Here is a 19,860-nt window from a genome sequence, read left to right on the forward strand (position 1 = left end):
GAAATTTGCAAAGGTATATTTGTGCCGATGCTGGCTCCAAGAGAAATAAAAACTCTTTTTATTGATAAGTTAGGTGGGTCACACACTGCGCAGGTGACGGGGAAGACACATCTAAGTGGCAGTCACACATAGGCGTCACTTGTACCCAGCCCATTAATCAACCAAGTGCAGCCAGAGAGGGTTCAGGCGAAACAGGCAGAGGAAGAGCTCGTTAGAAATTACTACTCTCAGGTATTTTTAATACCTATGACTGGTTATAATTTAGTTCATAAGCATGTTTTTGTTATTGATAGTGGTCGAAAATACTCACTTTTATTAAGCTTAACTGCAGCCGCGTTTACCGCCGATACCAGGATCGCGGCAATCGTTTTGACTGTGGCGGCACCCTCAGCGCGGACGCGCAACTTGCAACATGCCACAGCCTTGTCCTGGCTACAGCCGCACTGTGGCTTGGTCTGGCTCGGCTCCAAGTTGCTCGACTAAACAAAATTAGTTTTATTTATCTGTACTAGATGGCGTGGCATAACATGCCAGCGTATTTTTTGGTTCTATGGCAGATATACACAGTTTGCGTCCCGCACGTGTAGCAAAAACTGTACGAGCTAGGCGACACAAGCCTACGCTACGTAGACTGCTCACGTTTACGTACATGAAGGTTCTACGTGCGTAAAACTAAAGCTGTCTAATAAGAGGCGGAAAATATACGGTACTAAAACGGTGTGCCATTTTTACACATTTGCATGTGCGCTAATAAGCCAGTTCTTACGAATGCGCCCAAGGGAATTTAGAAAGCAGCCAAAATTTAGCCTGTGACAGATATTGTAGGCGCCAGTTATTCTAAAAAGTGGCCAATTTGGCGCAAAGTAGCCGCTTATGGCAACCCTCGAATGGTGGCCTCAAAACTGGCGCCCATTTGCCAACGCACAACTGAGGCATTGTTACAAGATTGAAAGGCTACACAGTTGAGGGAAAGTGAAAAGCACAGAGAATACTACGGGGTGATCAGACATCTGATGCGACAGTTCTGTGAAAGCAGTTAAATTTTACCCTAGTTGGTTACTTTGATGTTTTTACACTCAACATTTTTGATCCAAGCAAAGGCGTCACATAAGAGTTGGAATTTTTCTAGGTGGTGTAGGTCGACAGAGGTGGGTCGAGGGTGGCGATGAGTGGACAGGTAGTCACATAGCTAGCAGGGTTGCTGGAGGGTTATGCTTCTGGGAGGACAGCTGGCTTTCCGACTGCGTATTTTAACTCGATTTCCCCGCAAAGGAATGCAGTGGGTGGAGGCTTCGTGGTTGGTGTGACTGGACGTAGGTGGGGATGGAGCTTCTCAAGGATGCAGTTTTGTGGTGGTTGACGCTTCAGGATGGTGCTGAGTAGGAAGGGGAGGGCGTAGGGTGACCGGATCGAGAATGACAATGGGCAAATGAGCAGTCCCTGGCTACGGAGGAGGGGGGGGGGGTCAGTTAGGATGTGTCTGGTGCTTCTGGAGGGAGGAGGTGGTGGGTGAGCCTCCTTCCTGGCTTGGTGGCGAGGCCTAACTTGAACATAAAATACATTCTTCTGGGAGTGGCGAGGGGGAGGGGTGGGGCGGCACAATACCACTGCTTTCGCAGTGAATGTAAAGGCTGCTTGTTCCCTTAATCACAGGTGTATATTTTTCGGTCCTGAAATAAAGGCTGCTTCCCCATTTCCTTACTCAACACATCCGCATATATATCTTTTCATAAGACCACGAGTTCTTTTGTGAGTTTGCTCTGATAATTCTACAGCAAACGTCCTCATGCGTAAGCGGTGTTCTTGGAGAAGATGCAGTATCTCGTAATTTAAATCCACGTGTACAGCTTCTGGAATTTAAAAAGGATGTGCACGAGGGTTGGGCGGTGAGTATTGGCTATACCTACACTCTGCGTTTGCATGCTCCATGTGGGCCCAGCTCAGGTGGACTTTAGACTGGACACTCACACACAGGAAGAGCGGTAAACTGATCGTTTCCTCTTGAGCGCTTGTGAGGAGAGCATGTACTCTAGGACTGCTCTGCGTCTCGGAACGGGCCCATGGGCGTCCATTCTTGACACAAAAGATATGAAAAGTAAAAGCAACACCGCATAGGTCAGGACAGCGACTTTATTAAGCGAAGAAGGAGTCTTCCTCAGCACCGTCCAAGGCTCCACACGTGGCTCCAGTCAGAAGTGCTTTGCATTGATGTTTGGGCCAGAACGTGGCTGCTGGATTGCGGGACCGCAGAGCCCAGAGGCTCTGTAAGGCGCCTCGAAGAAGTCGGTCTGTTGTGGAGGCTCTGGGGCATTCATATGTCCCAGATAGCCATCGGGGTGGTGCTGCACAGTGCCATGCGGAGGCTGCTGCAGGAACTGCTGGTGGTAGCCAAGGAACGCATCCGGTTGTGATGGGCGCACGGGGGAAAAGGCTCCCACCACAGTAGGTGGAATGGAAGCGTACGGTAGCCGGGGCGATGCCGTATTGTAGGCAGCGGAGGCACCCAGAGCACAGGCACCGCCAGCGAGGGCAGCGGCCGGTCTCGGGAAACGGTTCATGCGCCGGCGCCGATGGTAGTTCCCGTCCTTGAACATGTCCTTGTACGCCGGGTGCAGGCACCAGAAGTTGCCCTTGCCGTCGGACGAGTCGTCGCGCGCTACCTGCCGGGAGAAAGAAACGAGATCGCACATGCACCTTCCACTTTTGAGAGCGAACACCTTTTCCACCTTTTCATCGTCTCGTTCTTTTTTTCATTGCATTGCTCTAGCATTTCGCACAACGACGCACTTGAGATGCAGATTTTATCGTCGTCAACCTGACTATTCCCACTGCAAGGCAAATGCCTCTCCCATGTCTTTCCAATTAAGCCTGTTCGGTGCCAGCCGCGGATACCTTATCCCCTTAATCTTCTTATCTCATCCGCCCGCCTAAAGTTCTGTCGACCCCTGCTACGCTTTCCTCCTCTTGAAATCCAGTCCTTTACCGTTAAAGAGCGTAAACTAACTTGCCTTTGCATTAGATGCCTTGCCCAAGCCAACTTCTTGTTGTCAGTTTCGACTCGGATGTCATCAACCCGTGTTTCTTCCCTGACACACTCCCCTCTCACTGTATCTCAACGTCACGCTGCGTTGCCTTCCTTTTAGGTTGAACCCTTTTCGCCAGCCGCCATGTTTCTGCCCCATTGGGGAACACGGGTAAGACAAAGCTGTTATGTACATTTCTCTTGAGGGATATTGCTAAACTGCCCTTCATGATTTGATAGTAGCTGCCAAATACGCTGCACCCCATTCTTAATCTTGTAGTTATTTTCCTCTCGCTGCCCGGATCTGCGGTCACTGCCTGCCCTAAGCACACCCATTCTATTAATACCTCCAGCGCCGCGCTACAAATTGTGAATTTCTGTTCCTGTCCAAGACTGCAAAACTTTACCTTGGTTTCTGCAAATTAATTTTTAGACCAACCGTTCTGTTCTGGCTTTCTAAGTCATCGATCATGCTTTCCGATTCATTCCCTGAATGACTTAGCAAGGGGTGCGGATGTTACTTGAGGTAATTTTTTTTTTCAGAGCAAATATGGAAGCTGGCTTACGAACTTAGGGAAAGTGGGCCGGGATGAAGAATAACATAAAGTTACCAAGAACACTCAAGTCTTGTTTTATGAAGAAATCTAGTTTTGGCTTTTGCCGCGCTTTTATTCCTTCCTGAAGTGGCTTTTTACCGTCTCCGTCATATGTTTGTTTCTTTTCCCCATTTCACGAGGAATTGTTGCTTGGCGGTTACTCTACGAAAAAAAATGAATTGAAGATATGAATTGCACTCTTAACATAGGAACAAATTAAACTACTTTCAGAGTCATACCGTAAGAAGTTATTTGGCGACTCTGACTGCTGGGGTACGCTTTGTTAGTGGAAACGATATCTCGTCCAGGTTAGTAATCCTTAACTACAAGCGACAAATTGATAGAAAACGGTGTAGCACGGAAGAAATGTGGCGTGATCCGACCCAGTGAACGAGTGGCATGACAGGTGCACCTACCTTGACGAAGCACTCGTTGAGGCTGAGGTTGTGTCGGATGGAGTTCTGCCAGCCACGCTGTTCCTTCTTGAAGTAGGGGAAGCGCGCCATTATGGCCTTATAGATGTTGCTCAGCGTCAGCTTTCCGCCCGGCGCATCCTTGAGTACCATGTCTATGAGCGCCACGTACGAGTAAGGTGGCTTGGTCGCCTCACCATTGTCCCGCCCCGGACACAGAACGCACTTCCCGTGCGGGGCCGCGGATGTTGCGACGGTGGTCGTGTCTGTCGTGGTTTGACCCACAGAAGGCTGCGCGCACGACCGTGGCGGGGCGCTGGCAGCGACTGCGAAGGTCGCGCTCGTTGAGGCTGCATCATGACCTACTGTGGTGCTGCTGTCGCTCCCGGCAGCGATGGGGTCCAGACAGGCTTCCTCTTGCTTAAAAGGCTGCGTCGTCAGCCACACGTCCTTGAACAGCTCTTCTGCAAAAAGAAGCGTTGGGTACATTAGCGCCACCTACCGTCGCTGTGGGGCGCACCATTGGCATTGAATCACCCGCAGAAACATCTTGAGGCCGCGAAGAAGAGTACGAAAATGCGGACGAGAAGAGACAAGAACAGCTGAAGAGCTCTTGTGATGTGCTTTGTTTTCTTGTGCAGAAAGATCTCTTCGACTTATCGCTTTCTGCAAGGGTGAATAAGCGATAGCGACATCTGTACGAAACCCCATATACCACCCATTCCTTCTTAAGCGGCACACTCACTCCTGGTCCTTTTTAAAGAGACGCAGAGTACAGCCCTGTGGCTTGTTGTACTGAGTAAAAATCATTAGTTTGGCCCATTGTGGCTACGGTGACGTTGGTTCGGGAGAAAATTAAGACACATTGGTTACTGAGTCGGATATAAAAATGAAGCGTGAAATCGCAACGATATGAATTAAAATTCATTACGTCAGTACCAATAAACGTCTTCATGATCTCCTTTTGGAAGCAGAGGCCCGTGTACTGTGCGATGTCAGTGCACGTTAAAGAACCCCAGGTGGTCGCAATTTCCGGAGCCCTTCACTACGGCGTCTCTCATAGCCTGAGTCGCTTTGGGACGTTAAACCCCAACAAACCAAACCAAACCATCTCCTTTTGGAAGCGAACAGCGGTGTATCCTTGGCTCAGAGATCTGTGTTGAAAAGAGGTTTATTCCTGTAATCGGAGTTAAGCCTTTACAGTCAAGGCAGTGACCATACTTGAGCAATTAAGCTTGGTAATTAAATAGGGAAAGTTGCCTGATTTTTCTGATTTTGAAATCCTGGAAAGACAGCTCCTGACGTTTCCGTGGTGGCGCTGTGCTCAACACTGCGAAGCGCGTCGTAAAGCGTGCCCTTGCGAATATAATAGCGCCCCTGGAAATGATTTCGATGAGCTGTCATGCTTCGTCTGCTCTATTACTTATCGGCGTCTTTTATCTTTCGCCTGATATCAACAGTTCGTTCATAACTTCAGAAGACTTAAGTGATGGACTAATTGGCTCTACGAAATTACATTAATCTCATTTAGCACAAAACACAGAATCACAAAAATGGAACAAATCGGACGAGTTGTGGGCAGCACCCGTGTTTCGTCCTGTGTGTTCCTTTCTTTTGACTGTGTGTTTTTCTGTAAATGAGACTAATATAATTGTTCATAACTCTTTCCTACGACGACGTCCATTCGCTAATGTTGACTGACATTAAGATGCCTCTTTTGCTTTTCGGCAATTTTAGCTTTCCGTCCATAGACTGGAGTGGTATAGCGCGCGCCCTAAGAAAACGCAATGTTTTTGGTAACTTCCTCAACCCGTGTCTAACTTTTAGCTTGTGTGATGTTGTTACGGAACCCACGCGCAAGACTAATCATCCCTCGAACATTATTAACCTTACAATGAAATATCGCCCTGGTGAATTTTCTGCCTCTTCATACATTTCAGGCTTGGTGATCACGTTGCACTTAACACCACTTTTTCTCCTAACACTTCAAATAGCACCCAATCAAAGAAAGTACTTTGTTTTTATGACAAAGGCCATATAATTTTTGCTTTTATGGCGCTCGATACAACAGTATGACTCGTTATCTTGCCACCTTTATACTGATTTCGGTTCCACTTTCCTTGTGTGTTGCACTGAATCTAGATGGTTCCTTTACACATCTGATTTACTACGCTCGACAAGGTTTTACATTCTTACTGTCGCCATAACTAACCGAACGCGTTTCTCATAGTTTAAAGTCAACGTGAAGAAAATGGACTTTTTGATCTGCCAACGCATTTAACACTGAACACACAAAAAAAAATCCAACCTTGGTACCTGAACTAGACGCAGGTTCCTTTCTACTACTCTCCCTGCCATGCAGCAAACCAATCCAAATACATGTGGAAGACAATTTACCTTGACGTAAATAATACTATATCGCTCTGCGACCACTCCGGCTCCACAGAGAGCGCATTCGAGGAACCCAAGGCCTTGAATACAGCATTATGTTCGCATTTTACTAACGAACCCATTCATGATCTTTCTGACTTTCATCTGTTCTCTCGTCTACTAGTGGCAAGCGTTACCTTTATTTCACGCGGCCTGTTTAAAATATCGACTACCTAAAGTATTCACCCTTCTCCGGTATTGACGTTACCAATTCTAAAGTAAAAAAAAATGCTATATCTGTTTGCACCTTTATTTTATCCTTCGTTTTCCAGCCGTCGCTTGCTACTGGTGCCGTTCTCCTTACCTGGCGCATTGGAAAAGTCAATCCAGTGTTCAAGAAAGGTGATTAATCATCCCCATGTAATTACGACCCCTTTTAGGACCTCACGTATGCTCTGAAATTATAGAATAGGTCATGTACTCCCATCCCGCCACCTTTATATAATCTATAAACCTTTTCCGCCCAGACCAACACGGCTTCCGAGAGGACATTTATGTGAAACCACTTGCTCAGTTTCTTCATGACAATCATTTCAATCCTCGTCACAACACCCCATTTGATACCACAGTCCTATATTTCGAAAGCGTTGGACACAGCACCGCACCCCCGTCTTTTAAGCTTTCTCGAACAAACCTCGATCCACGAGGTTTTAACTGGATTCAAGGCTTCCAACCGACCCCACGCTCTTTTTCCTCTATTCGTCATCCGCGCTCTTTTTCACGTGTCCTTTCACGTGTACCACAATGTATTATCCGTGTCTCCTTACTCTTTCTAGTTTATGTTAACGATCTGCCTTCTTCAGCAAACCCTACAGTCGGCCTTTCCGCCGGCGATTATGTGCTGCACCGCCCTCTAACTCGTACGGTACACTCCAAAATGACCTAGTGCGCTACGCGCTGTACTACATGGCTTAAGCTGGTGCGCTAGGTGGCTTATGCCTCTGAATATCATTAGGACTGTACTGATTTTTCCCACCGCCACCGAAGCAACACACTTCATACTTAAAAAATTAACGACAGTGCTGTTGTTCCAACCCACTTAAGTGCGTTGATAATCATTTTATTAAGGATTTATCATGGTATTGTCATGTAAACCACATAATTAATTCCTCTAGCCGAACTGTTCTATGTTAAGGCTGTCATTGGGGCTAGTTGGTTGTAATCACACATACTAGCGCATATACACAGACACGGGCAGACAGAAGGAACTGGAAGCGCGCAAACGTGTGTCCAGTCTTTACAGGAGGACTGGTTTGGTTTAGTTTATGGGGTTTAACGTCCCAAAGCGACTCAGGCTATAAGAGACGCCGTAGTGAAGGGCTCCGGAAATTTTGACCACCTGGGGTTCTTTAACGTGCAGTGACATCGCACAGTACACGGGCCTCTAAAATTTCTCCTCCAAAAAAATTCTAGCCGCCGCGGCCGGGATCAAACCCGCGTCTTTTGAGTCACCAGCCGAGTACCATAACCACTGAGCCACCGCGGCGGCTTTACAGGAGAACTCTACAATAGAAAAGCAATGCTCGGCAGTAGTATAGGCTGCCACAAAGTTTCGCTCCTAACTGTACGGCAGACCGTTTCAGGTGATCACTGATCTTCGTTGTGCTGGATAACAAACTTAAAGGACCTATTAGACGACTAGCAATTTGCGCTTTACGGTCACCAGAACTTAACTGCGCCATTTCTTTATAAATCCGGTCGACGGCACAGCGATGCTTACAGCTTATCACAAACGCGTCGAACCTTCTCAAGACGCCCTAGATGACAACTTCCTTGGCGAAGTTAGCTCACCGGCGTTTCTTCCGAATAACGTGCCGATGCAGTGCTGAGGCTGCTTATAGAACCTACAGAAGGTCGACATACAGCGATACACCAGCTCCTTGCTCACGTGATATCATCACTCTTCAATCAAAATAGTGTGCTGTGCTAGAAAACTTCCACCGCCAGTTGCAAAGGTTTCTCCTGGTGATACTACCCCCTTTCCGCGGCGAGATCCCTTTCGTCTGCAATGAAGAACTCACTTCCGGACACCGTTAGCTTATGCGAACACTGTATGGAGTACGGAAAAATTATTACCGGGCCACGCTCGCCTCGTGCATAAAGCGTTACGTCAGGGCCTGCCGCGAATGCCACTGTTGGAAGACACCGCCATTGAACCACCTGGCATGCTGCAGCCTACCATTTGAGGCAGTAGACATGACCCGTATCGGACAATTATCTTTATCGTAGGGGAAAAAAGTGGATTATAGTCGCTACAGACTACTTGAAGCGTTACGCCGAAACACAGGATTTCCCGCAATGCTCGGCCTCCAAAGTTTCACAATTCATTATGCGCGCGATTGGGCTCCGACATGGCACCCCACAGGCAATTGTTACAGACCTGGGCAAGGCATTTATAGCTCAACTTATCCGCGACATATTGAAACCAGTCACACAGCCCATCGAACGAAGAAACCATGTCGTCCACCGACAAAGGGGCTCACAGAACGGCTGAGAAGACACTGGCGGATATGATATTGAACTACGTGGATGCACGATTATTCCTGCGTCCGTTTTCGCTGGTTCAACTTCTGTGGATTAAGACTCAACTAGCCCAGCAATTTACCTCCTAAATTATTGCACGTTTGCTTGGGGTACAACTTCCCAGAAGAATATTAGCACACTGTTACTTTTAGAAAAGACTATTCATTGTGTCAACAATGAAATTTATCTGCGCCCGAATAAACTTTTATTTCCAAAGCATAGTATAATTAGTATTCACAGACTTCAATTCTACTCTCTTCTGTGGCAGTTAAAATTTTGAAATAAAAAACACAGGGACTTTCGTAAAGGTTTATCAGAATTAACACTGCGACCTAATCCCTGTGGAATAAAGAATTCGGAAATATAGATTGGTACCTGATTGTAGAATAAGTCATGCGTTTGAGGCATTCATGCACGATATCCATGCCAGTGCAAACAAGCTACACAAACTTCAAATCTTGGTTCACTACCCTCACACCTACTAAACTACGCGTGGAACTTCTGGCTGATGCTTTCAGCAATCAGACATTTCTTGAAGCGCCCTCTCGCCTGTGTTCTTTCTCCAACATACAGTTATTTATGCCGTTGGTCCGCTCAGTGTGCTTTTACGTGTTTTTGTGAGCTCTGGAAGAGGCTTCCAGTCCTCCGTGAAACTGTTGTGACAGCCTTCTTCTACGGAACAACGTCAACATTGTGACGGATGTTGAAAATAAGATTTCTGTTGATTTGATATGAACCCAACTGCTCCAGTTACTTCATTCTCAGTCTTTATACTGGCACAACAATCAATTGAAGGAGAAATTTAGCTTGCTATCATTCCACTTTTGAAATTGACAAGTGGCAACTGCTTCACTAATTATCATCTGGTGGCATGAAAAACATACTTATAACAAGTTCAGTTTTGCTTATAATGATTATAATGATTAAAATGATTATAATTGATTATAATGATTGTTTACCTGAATTTAATAAAAAGAAGCTTCTTTCACCGATAAGGAAGCTTTTAGAAGGTAGAAAGTGCCATGAAATAAAAGATAGGTATTCCACCACACGGAATTTTCGCAAACTGCAGCTACGTCCATTTTTTTCCCGGATATCTGAGGTCACACCACGCTCTCATTCACCTCTAGCAAATGATAAGGGAACTGTTCTGGGACGTCAGCAGCCTGCATCGTGTGTCGGAGAAAAAGTGTTCATTTTCTAAATTCAATTTTATCACGATTTTATGAGCATTGCACTGCAGAACAAATACAAAAATGATAAGAAGGAGAAGAAAAGCAATTTCTACTTCCAAGAAGAACTGCTTAGACTTGACCGCAGTTTCCTTTAGCTTGGGCACAATGCAAGGGGTACAGCACATCGCATGTATCTTCGTTATGCAGCACCTACCTTACAATAAGTTACTTCTAATAATCGGCACCTCTTTCATCACGAAAATCACTTTAAAAGCTAAAAACTAAACTTTATCCCCAGTGATAACACCAGCTTGCATCCTCTTTCAAGATTTTTTTCCGTAATTATCAGCTTTTCTCTCTCTAGAAAGTTTCACAGCTGCAACGCCTAACAAATTTACTCAGTTATTAAGATGTTCACCTCTTCATGGGTGTACAGGGATAGCTAAGAGCTGCCATTTTGGGCCACTGAGTAAAGTAGAATCATCTTCAATTCTTGTCACATCTAATATGAAGTTTTTATTACACTTTAGAGCGACAACTTTGCCAACTCCAAATGATGCTTAGAAATAATGACAGCCAATAACACCATATGTAATGATACTTTAGCACTTCAAAAGACGTGGGTTTGGTCCCGGCCGCGGAGGTCACAATTCGATGGATGCAAAACGCTCGAGGCCCGTGTGCTGTGCGATGTCGGTGCACGTTAAAGAACCCCAGGGGGTGGAAATTATCCAGATATTTCCACTACGGCGTCGCTCATAGCCTGAGTAACTTCTTGACGTTAAACTCATAAACGAATTGAAATGATGAAACACAGAAATCCTAAATGGGAGGAGAAAGAGTAGCGAATGCGGGCTAGCATAAACAGCACTGAATAAAATTTTTTCCCCGGCACTCTACTGCCGCTATGAATACTGCCCTAACAAGTCGTGTCGAATGCCTATGTGAGTATATATATACCTTGGACTTCTCATCCCAGCTATCATTATTTGGAATAAGTATTTCGACTATGTTAATAACAAATGCAGTGAAGAGTTACGACTCCTCCAGGTATGACTACCTATGGCTACGTCAGAAATAATGTAAGCTCATTCGTAATATTTCTAAGGCCAGAACCAAAATATGCACCTCCAATTTGAAAATAGAAGCAGAAATAGCTAACTCGACCTCACGAAGCAGCGGAACATAGGACTATTTTTTATATTGCCTGTACGAGCGTCATCATAACCTCTCCTTGAAAAAGAGCCGCCGTGGTGGCTCCTTTTTTTTACTCGAGAAGCATATCATGAGCCATAAGTTCAGAAAGTTGAGAAAGAGGGAATGGAATGTACGCGATAGAAAGTTAAAAGAAGAGGAGGAAACCACTTTCGCCGAGGTAGTCGCATAGGCTGCTGGTGAACTGATTGTTCTTAGTCCACTTCACATAGTCGCGGTTATGATGCTAGGCTACTGACTCGAAAGACGCGGGTTCGATCCCAGCCACGGCGGTAGAATTTCGATGGAGGTGAAATTCTAGAGGCCCGCTTACCGTGAGACGTCAGGGCACGTTAAACAATCCCAGTGGTCGAAATTGCTTGAGCCCCTCACTACGGCGTCCCTCATAGCCTGAGTCGCTTTGTGACGTTTTAGCCCCATAAACATTTCTTTGAATATATATATATATATATATATATATATATATATATATATATATATATATATATGAGAGAAGCCAACAGCCACCGAAACCAAGCACACAGGGGGTTTCTTTTTTAATTTATTTATTTATTTTGTGGTGTTGATCGTGGGTTTTGATCCCACCGGCGGCATGTGGTTGTTTTTCTTCTGCTTTTCTAATCAATTAGCTTTAAGCGATAAACTTTTCATTAACATTCTAAATTGATCAACACCACAAAATAAATAGATTAATTAAAAAAAATCCCCTGTGTCCCTTGGTTTCGGTGGCTGTTCGCATCTCTCATATTTCTAACGAGCCCCTCATTCCTCTTTCCTTGTTTGCTTATATACAGATATGTAAACGTAATTCGGTCGACAAACGGTAAGAACGACGATACAATTGATTACTTCAGCAATTCTTATAAGCACAGGCAAAGAAGTTAGCAGGAATTATAAATAAGACTGCAAGTTTAAGAGGAAAGAATTTAAACACACTTTTGCAATATTTGAAAACATCAATCGTACCTATAGTTCTCAAAGATGGGCCCGGTTATCTTCATATCATTTGGATTACACCGAAAAGCTTCGTTTTTTATTAGTGAAATTTGAAAAATCCTTTCATATAGGGCACGTCTTGCTAACTGAATAAGCCTAAATCAATTAGAGTGTTCCGGCTTTAAACATCGGCACTAAAGTAGCCCACACTTTGACCTGAGAGCCGATCAGGTAGTCCCATCAACTGCCAAGTTGAACTCAACGAAGAGGGCTTTGGCTGAATCTAAACTGACTTCATTTAGAGGGCACCTACTTTGTTAAATTCAATCAATCAGAGAACAATAAGTAGTGACCAAGCTAAGACGGCAGTTCCCTTTCTGCGCACAACATCGCAACCGACCCTTTCATCTATGCGGTAAGCGTGCGCTTCAGTAAATTTGCTACAGTAAAATGAGTTTTCGAAGCAAGGAAAGATTGCATGAGTGCTTGAAAAGCCTCCTAAATCAGAAAGAAAGTTCCTTTTCGCCGGCCGTCATGCTTTATCTTGTACCGCGCTCAGGAGTGTGTGCGTGTCTGCCCGAGGGCAGTCGGTTTTTGGCAGTTTAGAAAGAAAGTTGGTAAACTTTCTGGCTACTTAAGAAGAATTTGTTGCAGGTAGAATTCATCCGTGTTCGGGAGAAAAAAGCGGTAGATGGACGACAGGCACAGGCAACAAGGATGCAGACCCCACTACACTGACGGGTATCTTTATTCGGAGTCCCTTAACAACAAAATATAATATAGTTACACATGCCATGGATACCTAGAGAAACTTATTTAATACATTCGACCAGCAGACATTCAGTAAGGTGTGCAATATTGTGTGCTATTAACTATGGTGTAGAATTAAACAATAAATGTAAAAGATTTACTCTTATTTTAAAATCGTTTACTCGAAGTCGAACAAAACACCTGGAGCTCTATCTCACTTCGTAGAATTTATGCAGGTGAGTAATGTAAATACTTGACAGCATTCATACACTTTGCTGTATGTGGCAATTTAATGTGGCACCTGTCCTTCATTTCATCTCAAATTAAGTTTTGATTAAACTGTCCTGTTTCTGTGGCTTCTTCCCTCAGCGCGTTGTTTCGGAAAATACTACAACAGAGTGTTTGGCCGCTTGTCTAAAAGTAAAAATGTCTGTGTTCACAAGAAAGGCTACTAAACAAAAACACGCAAGTACACCCCTACATCGTTAACATGGGCCTGTTGCTAAACATTACAACATATTATTTACAAAGATCTGATAAATCCCTTAAACAGCTCGAATTCGTTTCGATCGACTCAACGTAGCTTACGGGGAGACGCGGTTCTTGAGATGTTAAAAAAATGCAAAATTTTCATTCTGAAACAGTGGCACATTCGGGATCAATACACTCTAAAGTTGCTCTCTAAAAAAGTTACAAGGCCAATATTCGACGTCCAGCTCCTAAAATATGTATTTCGAGCCTACGAAGCCCGGAAATAGCAATTTTGGAGCAAAACACGGAAGGACTTCGCGCACGTCGCTTCCCACGACTGCGGCCCGGATGGATATCAGCTTGGTTTTGTTTGAAAGCTGGACTCCTTCCCCACTACCTGATATTACTCACTGCTGTGAAATATTTTTGGAACATCAGCATTCCGCTCTTTTTTGAGATCTTTACAACAGCCTCCCAATGGCTGGCGCGCGCACTTCAAATGCGATTTTCTTAGCTTCCTGCATTTTGCCAACATGACAAGCCTTCGCGCAAGTTTATATTACGTTTTTATGGCGCAATTTCAATTAATCTTTACCGTTCAATTTGGAAGGAACTATACTGTGGAGCTATGTTATTTTTGTTAGGCTGAGTCACGCATTCCAAATTTTGTGAAGCGAAATGCCATCTAGCTATATTTCATAATTATAGTGCCTGGACAAAATTCAACATTCCTATAGGATGATGTACTTCAACAACAATATAATTTGCCTAGCTCCTGATGGTAGGCCTTTTGCTACAGCCATACTTCAAACGAGACCAAAAAATGTAGACAGAAAGTGTTTTAACGACGCACAAAATTTTAACTAATAACGCTTAAATTATATTCCTATTATATGCGAACAAATTGAGATGCACTGTAGCTAAATATATTATTGAAAACATGAGGAACAAAAATATATACACACCTAATTTCATTACAATATCTCTAATAAAAAATGTTCATTTGAGAACCCGCGTCTCCCCCTTAAGACACGGTTTTTATATCAAACTCAATCGCCACTCACTTCAGTAGCCTGAGGTGGAAGGCTGACTGCTGATTTCAGGACTTATTTTCGCAATGCATTTGACTTATTATCGCGTGCCCTCTTCCAAACTAGTCTGCCACTAAGATTCCGACCAAACTACTGAATAGGATCGAAGCCTACCTAGGTGACAAAAAGCAACGTGTCGTTCTATGCGGTATATGTTCTTTCTTTACATCATGTGCACTCCTATACACCTTGGAACCCAGAGTGGTCTGTTTTGCTTTTTTTTTAATATGACCTGGCTGACAATGTCTTCATGAATATAGAGGCATTCATTTGTGTTTGTTTTTTCTGGGTTTTTTAGAAGTATTACATCAATGTGTAAGTCTGGATACAGTACTCCTTGTTTAAGACGTTTAAACTGACCAGTTTTTTTTTAAATCAATCCATCGTACACTAATGTCTAAATTGGGTGGGATCAGATGCTATATTAAAAAGACATAACAATAAATGGTTTACACTTATGGTTTTTTAATGCCCCGAAGCGATTCGGGCTATGAGGGACGCCGTGGTGAAGGGCTCCGGACATTTCGACCATCGGGGGTTCTTTAACATGTACTAACATCACACAGTACAAAGACCTGTAGAATTTCGCCCCCACGGAAATTCGACCGCCACGGCCGGCATCGAACCCGCGTCTTTCGGGTAAAAAGCCGAGCGCTGCTGACCCGCAGATAACCACTGAAAATAAACTACTGCTAAAAACAACCACTGAGACACCGCGGTAGCTGACAGAAAATGAATAAATGTGGCGCCATCAGACGGCAATGTCTTTTTTTTTATGTAGAATGTCTCCAGCAGCTCGCGAGCAAGTACATATGCGTTCCTGCCCTGAATATTCAATTATTTATCGGAGCACCCGATTATTGCTTTATCAATTTTACGCGCACTTTCTGGCTACGTTGATATCTGTACGGCAGGAAAAGACGCATTTATTGTCGAGAGGACTGGATTTAAAAAGGAAACTTTTTTTCTAGCCACTTGGCTCATGCTCGGGACGTCACGAGCGAGAACAACTCCATCGGGGTGTTTTAAAGTGGATGGCGGCGTAGCCATGGGTCAAGGATCCGTGGTTGAAAAAATCTGTCAGCGCTAATAAAATAAAAATTTCGGGCCTTCTTATCCACACTCCTAAACAAAATGCGAGGTCATTTGGAAATTGACCCATCCCGAAAATTCAAAAGGTTCCCAAATTTTGGAACTAGGTCCACAACAGAAAACTGACTAAGGTGAATTAGTGGGGATCAGGTGATAAATTAAGTTCGATTGGGAGTGAAATAAGTCGATCGCTGGTTGTAATAAGTGGATCATTGGAAATTAGTGCACGAATTATGGTGAAAGAGTTAGTCGGGTAAGTATGATTCCACATGATTAATCCAATGAAAAGCACTCAAACATAGTTTCTAGATTTTTAAATTTGGCGGTAGTAACGACGCCACGATCCTGTCGATTAATCAGGGCATTTTATTACGTCTAAAAGGGATGGTTTTTGCAAGGCGATATACTAAATGTTAGCTCATTAATAACAATGGATCCTGGCAATTCTTAGGGGGGCGAAGGAAGCCCCGATTCTATACCGTTTACCTTTTTCGGTAATAGCTGTTTTCATTAGGCGGGTGAAGGCCAGTGCCGACTTCCACATAAAGATAAGGAACGCCGACAAGGATTGTTGTAAACACCACGAGCAAGGAGCAGGATTTCTGTGGATGCGTGCTTTGCGATTTTGAAGCGAAAGCTCCACTACGCCATGTAAATCCATGGTCGTGCGCAGCAGGACTATGACCTTGTGAAAAAAAAATGGCTGAGGCTTAACTTGGTTAAGCCTGGAGAATGCGAAGCATCATCGTGTCGCGTAATTTGGAGGCGCACAACCACAGCGACGGCGCGAGGTGGGCCCCCGTTTCTCCACTGCCGTGACGTCATCGTGTCACGTGATTTGGAGGCGCACAACCACAGCGACGGCGCGAGGTGGGCCCCCGTTTCTTCACTGTCGTAACGTCATCGTGTCACGTGGTTTGACGTCATGTATCACGTGATTTGGAGGCGCACAACCACAGCGACGGCGCGAGGTGGGCCCCCGTTTCTCCACTGTCGTGACGTCATCATGTCACGTGGTGTGACGTCATGTATCACGTGATTTGGAGGCGCACAACCACAGCGACGGCGCGAGGTGGGCCCCCGTTTCACTACTGTCGTGACGTCATCGTGTCACGTGGTGTGACGTCATGTATCACGTGATTTGGAGGCGCATAACCACGGTGAAGGGCTGAAGTGGTAGCTAAAGTAGTATGCTTTGCATAAAAAAGAAGTAAGACGTCCCAGGGTGGCGTGCCCCTTGGAGCAAAGAAAGAAGACAAAAGAGAATTTACAAGGTAAGCAAGGAGGAGGGGGGAGTCACATTTGGCACGCATCGTGTTCTACCACGTGGCACCAATGTCAAGGTCAAAGGTCAAAGAAAAGTAACTAAGAGGAGGGGATCATTGTGTGTAGATTCACATGACCACGTAGCCGATAACGTATCGACAAAACCACCTGTTAAGGAAACTGAGACTAACACGTGACTTCTGACGTCAGAAACTGGAAGTATAGAAGCGGAGGCGGACGCATCTAGCCGCAGGCTAAACGGGGTTCATTGTGTTCACTCGCGTTGCCGTTGAGAACGTTTTAGACTGATGATTTTGAGGAATGGAAGCGCGCATAACTGGCTCGCTGGGTCAGTGGACGCCTGAATTATATGTGCTTACGTGGGGTGACGAGAGAGAGATGTGGGCTGCATTCGTTAGCGCTGACAACGCTGCAGCAGACACGCGGCACTGCGGCAGTAGGCCGCAGCGTTCATTGGGTGGGCAAACTTTCGCGATCAGCCATTAACTGCCACCTGCCAATATGGCAGGGTGGGCGCGCTGCGTATCTATTGTCCGGAACGCACTCAACGTTACAGATGCCAAGCCGAGTATAGTTGCCCGATACGCCATACCTTTCGCTCCCTAACCAGGTTCAGCACACAATTTTTCTACCAGCGCTGCACAGTCTCGGTGAATAGGCTTCAGATCACATGGTTTCATTTCGAACCGTGTGCTGAAGCACTTGCTGCGCTCAAGAGGATCATAAAAAGGTCCTTAAGGTGAGGAGGAAGATTCTCCTGACGCTGCAGATGCTTAAAGATTCAGGGCTGCAATTAGTGACCCAGTGCATGGCCTCAAGACGTTTGACCGAGGGCCTCTGTGGTATACGCGGATGCTACTAAACAGTATATGGATGCACCAGTACAGTACCTTTCTGAGTGCTGAGAACGGCATGTTGGCAGAGTACGCTGCGAATAGGCACGATGAGACATGAACGTGAACAATCGTTGCGCCAAGGTTTCATGCGCTAAGGCGTGGTTGCGGGTAAGTGCCAATAGACACGCACATCGCCATGGCAGTTATCCGGATCGTAGCGTTTGTTATTCTTCGGTGTGCAGAGTAATTCAAGTCATGCCAGACAGAAACTGAGAGAGCATCCGAGGCACCGAGCACATGTAGCGAAATCGAAGCGACAAATGCGTCGCTAAACTAAAGCACGTGATGAGCTCTAAACGCCCTAGTTCGCAGCGTACTGTGCAAGCTGAGGCATAAGTCACGGCAGATTGTCCAGCTTTGCTTTCTAAAGCTGGACACTCCAAGCTGAGCTCTTAGACTCCAAGCTGAGGCGCAGTTAGCGTTCGAAAGCAACGGCAGTTCCTTTCTACCAGGACAGATCCAAGGAGGCGCGTGACTGGTTATGCATGTTTCGTTAGATGTGGAAAAACGTCATTCCAGTCACCAGTCAGCTGTTTTGCACTGACCTGTGCTTGTGTACGGCAAACTGTGTTTGTATCGAAAAGTAACGGGACCTTGAACGCAAACAGCACGCGCGGCGGGCGCGCACGTTTGTGCGTAAATACATTCCACCACGTGTTTCGGTCATCGGTAATGCAGCACGTGAACGGTCTGCGCGCAAAATAACCAGCGCGCAGACTACACAGCCCTTTTTTACTGTTTTCGCATATGCATGCAGACAAAATATCCGCAACTTGGGCAAACAGGGTATTTACCTTGGCTGTGGCTCTCCATGGCGGGCGCTGCGAATTGGTGTAGCGTCGACGGAGTGCGCACTGAAGCTTTGTTCGGGGATCAAGTAGCGCACGGCTGCCTGGCGCGTAGCTAAAGTGTGCGAAAACAGCCAGTGCGTCAATCGCAAGCTCTGCCTCGGGGGTAACGTCCCCTGTCGGGGCGTTGGAGCCAAGCTACTATGAGGGCGCTGCAGTCTGATTCCCGAGTAACTCACAGATTAGTTCACTGGTGTTTTCACACCCGCTGAAATGATATGGGAGTGTTAAAGCGATGTTTTCACTTGTAGGAGAAAGCTGCGTGCGCTGTTCTTAAAAGAGAACGCGTGATTCCACGTAGACATAAAAAAAAGGTGTTGTTCATGGTCGTGCCGACGCCAGCGCCCCCATCCGGCCTTCTTCATCGGTTTGCCGTTACACTCGTGCTTCTGATGACACACTGAGCTCAGCAGCTAATGTCTCAGTGGTCCAAAAGCGGCGTCAGCCATTGGCCGGCCTGTACCCGGCCGTGCCCGTGGGAATTCACCGCGGTTGACGTTGTAGCCGATGGTCTCCGCATGCCAGGGTACAAGGGGCATTCTCGAGCGCCGCGGTTCCGCTCGCTGCTGTTGTTCGCCGACTAAAAGGTTTCGAGTAACTTGCCACTCTGTGTACGACAATCCGCCGCGCAGAAACGCGGAGGCGTGTCACATTCGCCGTTGCCGCGTTGCGTCCTGTTTACGTTCCGCGCGCCGAGCGAAGCCGCGATGCAGGATCGCCGCGGCGGCCAGTGGCGCAGTTACAGAAGCCTAGGCATCGAGTTCAAGCTTTCCTCCCACGGCCTTGTGAACTCGTTTCTCGGGATGACTCTCCTTTGGAATTTTTGGAGCTTTGTATTTTGTTTTCCTCGAATCGAGCAGAGAAAGAACACGGAGCGAAGGATCAGGTGATAGACAGCGGAGAATAGCGAAAAGAAGCGGACTTTTTGTATGTCTTCCTTGGATTCACAGAGATTATCTCGAAATTAGCACCTGCCAACCGAAGACGAAGGAACTCGGAAGCGATTATACTACACAGCGACGCATTGCTGATAAAAACGCGCCCCGAAAAGGATTGAGACGGCAGAAACGTAGTGCTCCAACAGTGTTTAATCTACATTAAACGTCACAGGATCA

At 45.8% G+C, this 19,860-nt stretch overlaps 1 protein-coding gene across 2 annotated transcripts; it reads right to left on the reverse strand.

The window, feature by feature from the left end:
• Positions 1-2,112: 2,112 nt before the first annotated feature.
• Positions 2,113-19,014, reverse strand: LOC149362183 (uncharacterized). 2 transcript variants are annotated; one of them, XM_089569649.1, is made up of 3 exons: positions 18,692-19,014; positions 4,031-4,495; positions 2,113-2,656 (listed from the first exon to the last, which is right to left on the reverse strand). In XM_089569649.1, exons 1-3 carry the CDS (start codon positions 18,708-18,710, stop codon positions 2,190-2,192), a joined length of 951 nt encoding a protein of 316 aa, XP_089425775.1. In that variant the 5' UTR covers positions 18,711-19,014; the 3' UTR covers positions 2,113-2,189. The 2 variants fall into 2 exon arrangements, with proteins under 2 accessions (XP_089425775.1, XP_089425774.1); XM_089569648.1 differs by lacking the exon at positions 18,692-19,014 and adding an exon at positions 17,892-18,238.
• Positions 19,015-19,860: the final 846 nt, after the last annotated feature.

This window comes from Amblyomma mixtum, chromosome 2, assembly GCF_055824585.1.
Source record: "Amblyomma mixtum isolate Tamu chromosome 2, ASM5582458v1, whole genome shotgun sequence".
NCBI lineage: Eukaryota > Metazoa > Arthropoda > Arachnida > Ixodida > Ixodidae > Amblyomma > Amblyomma mixtum.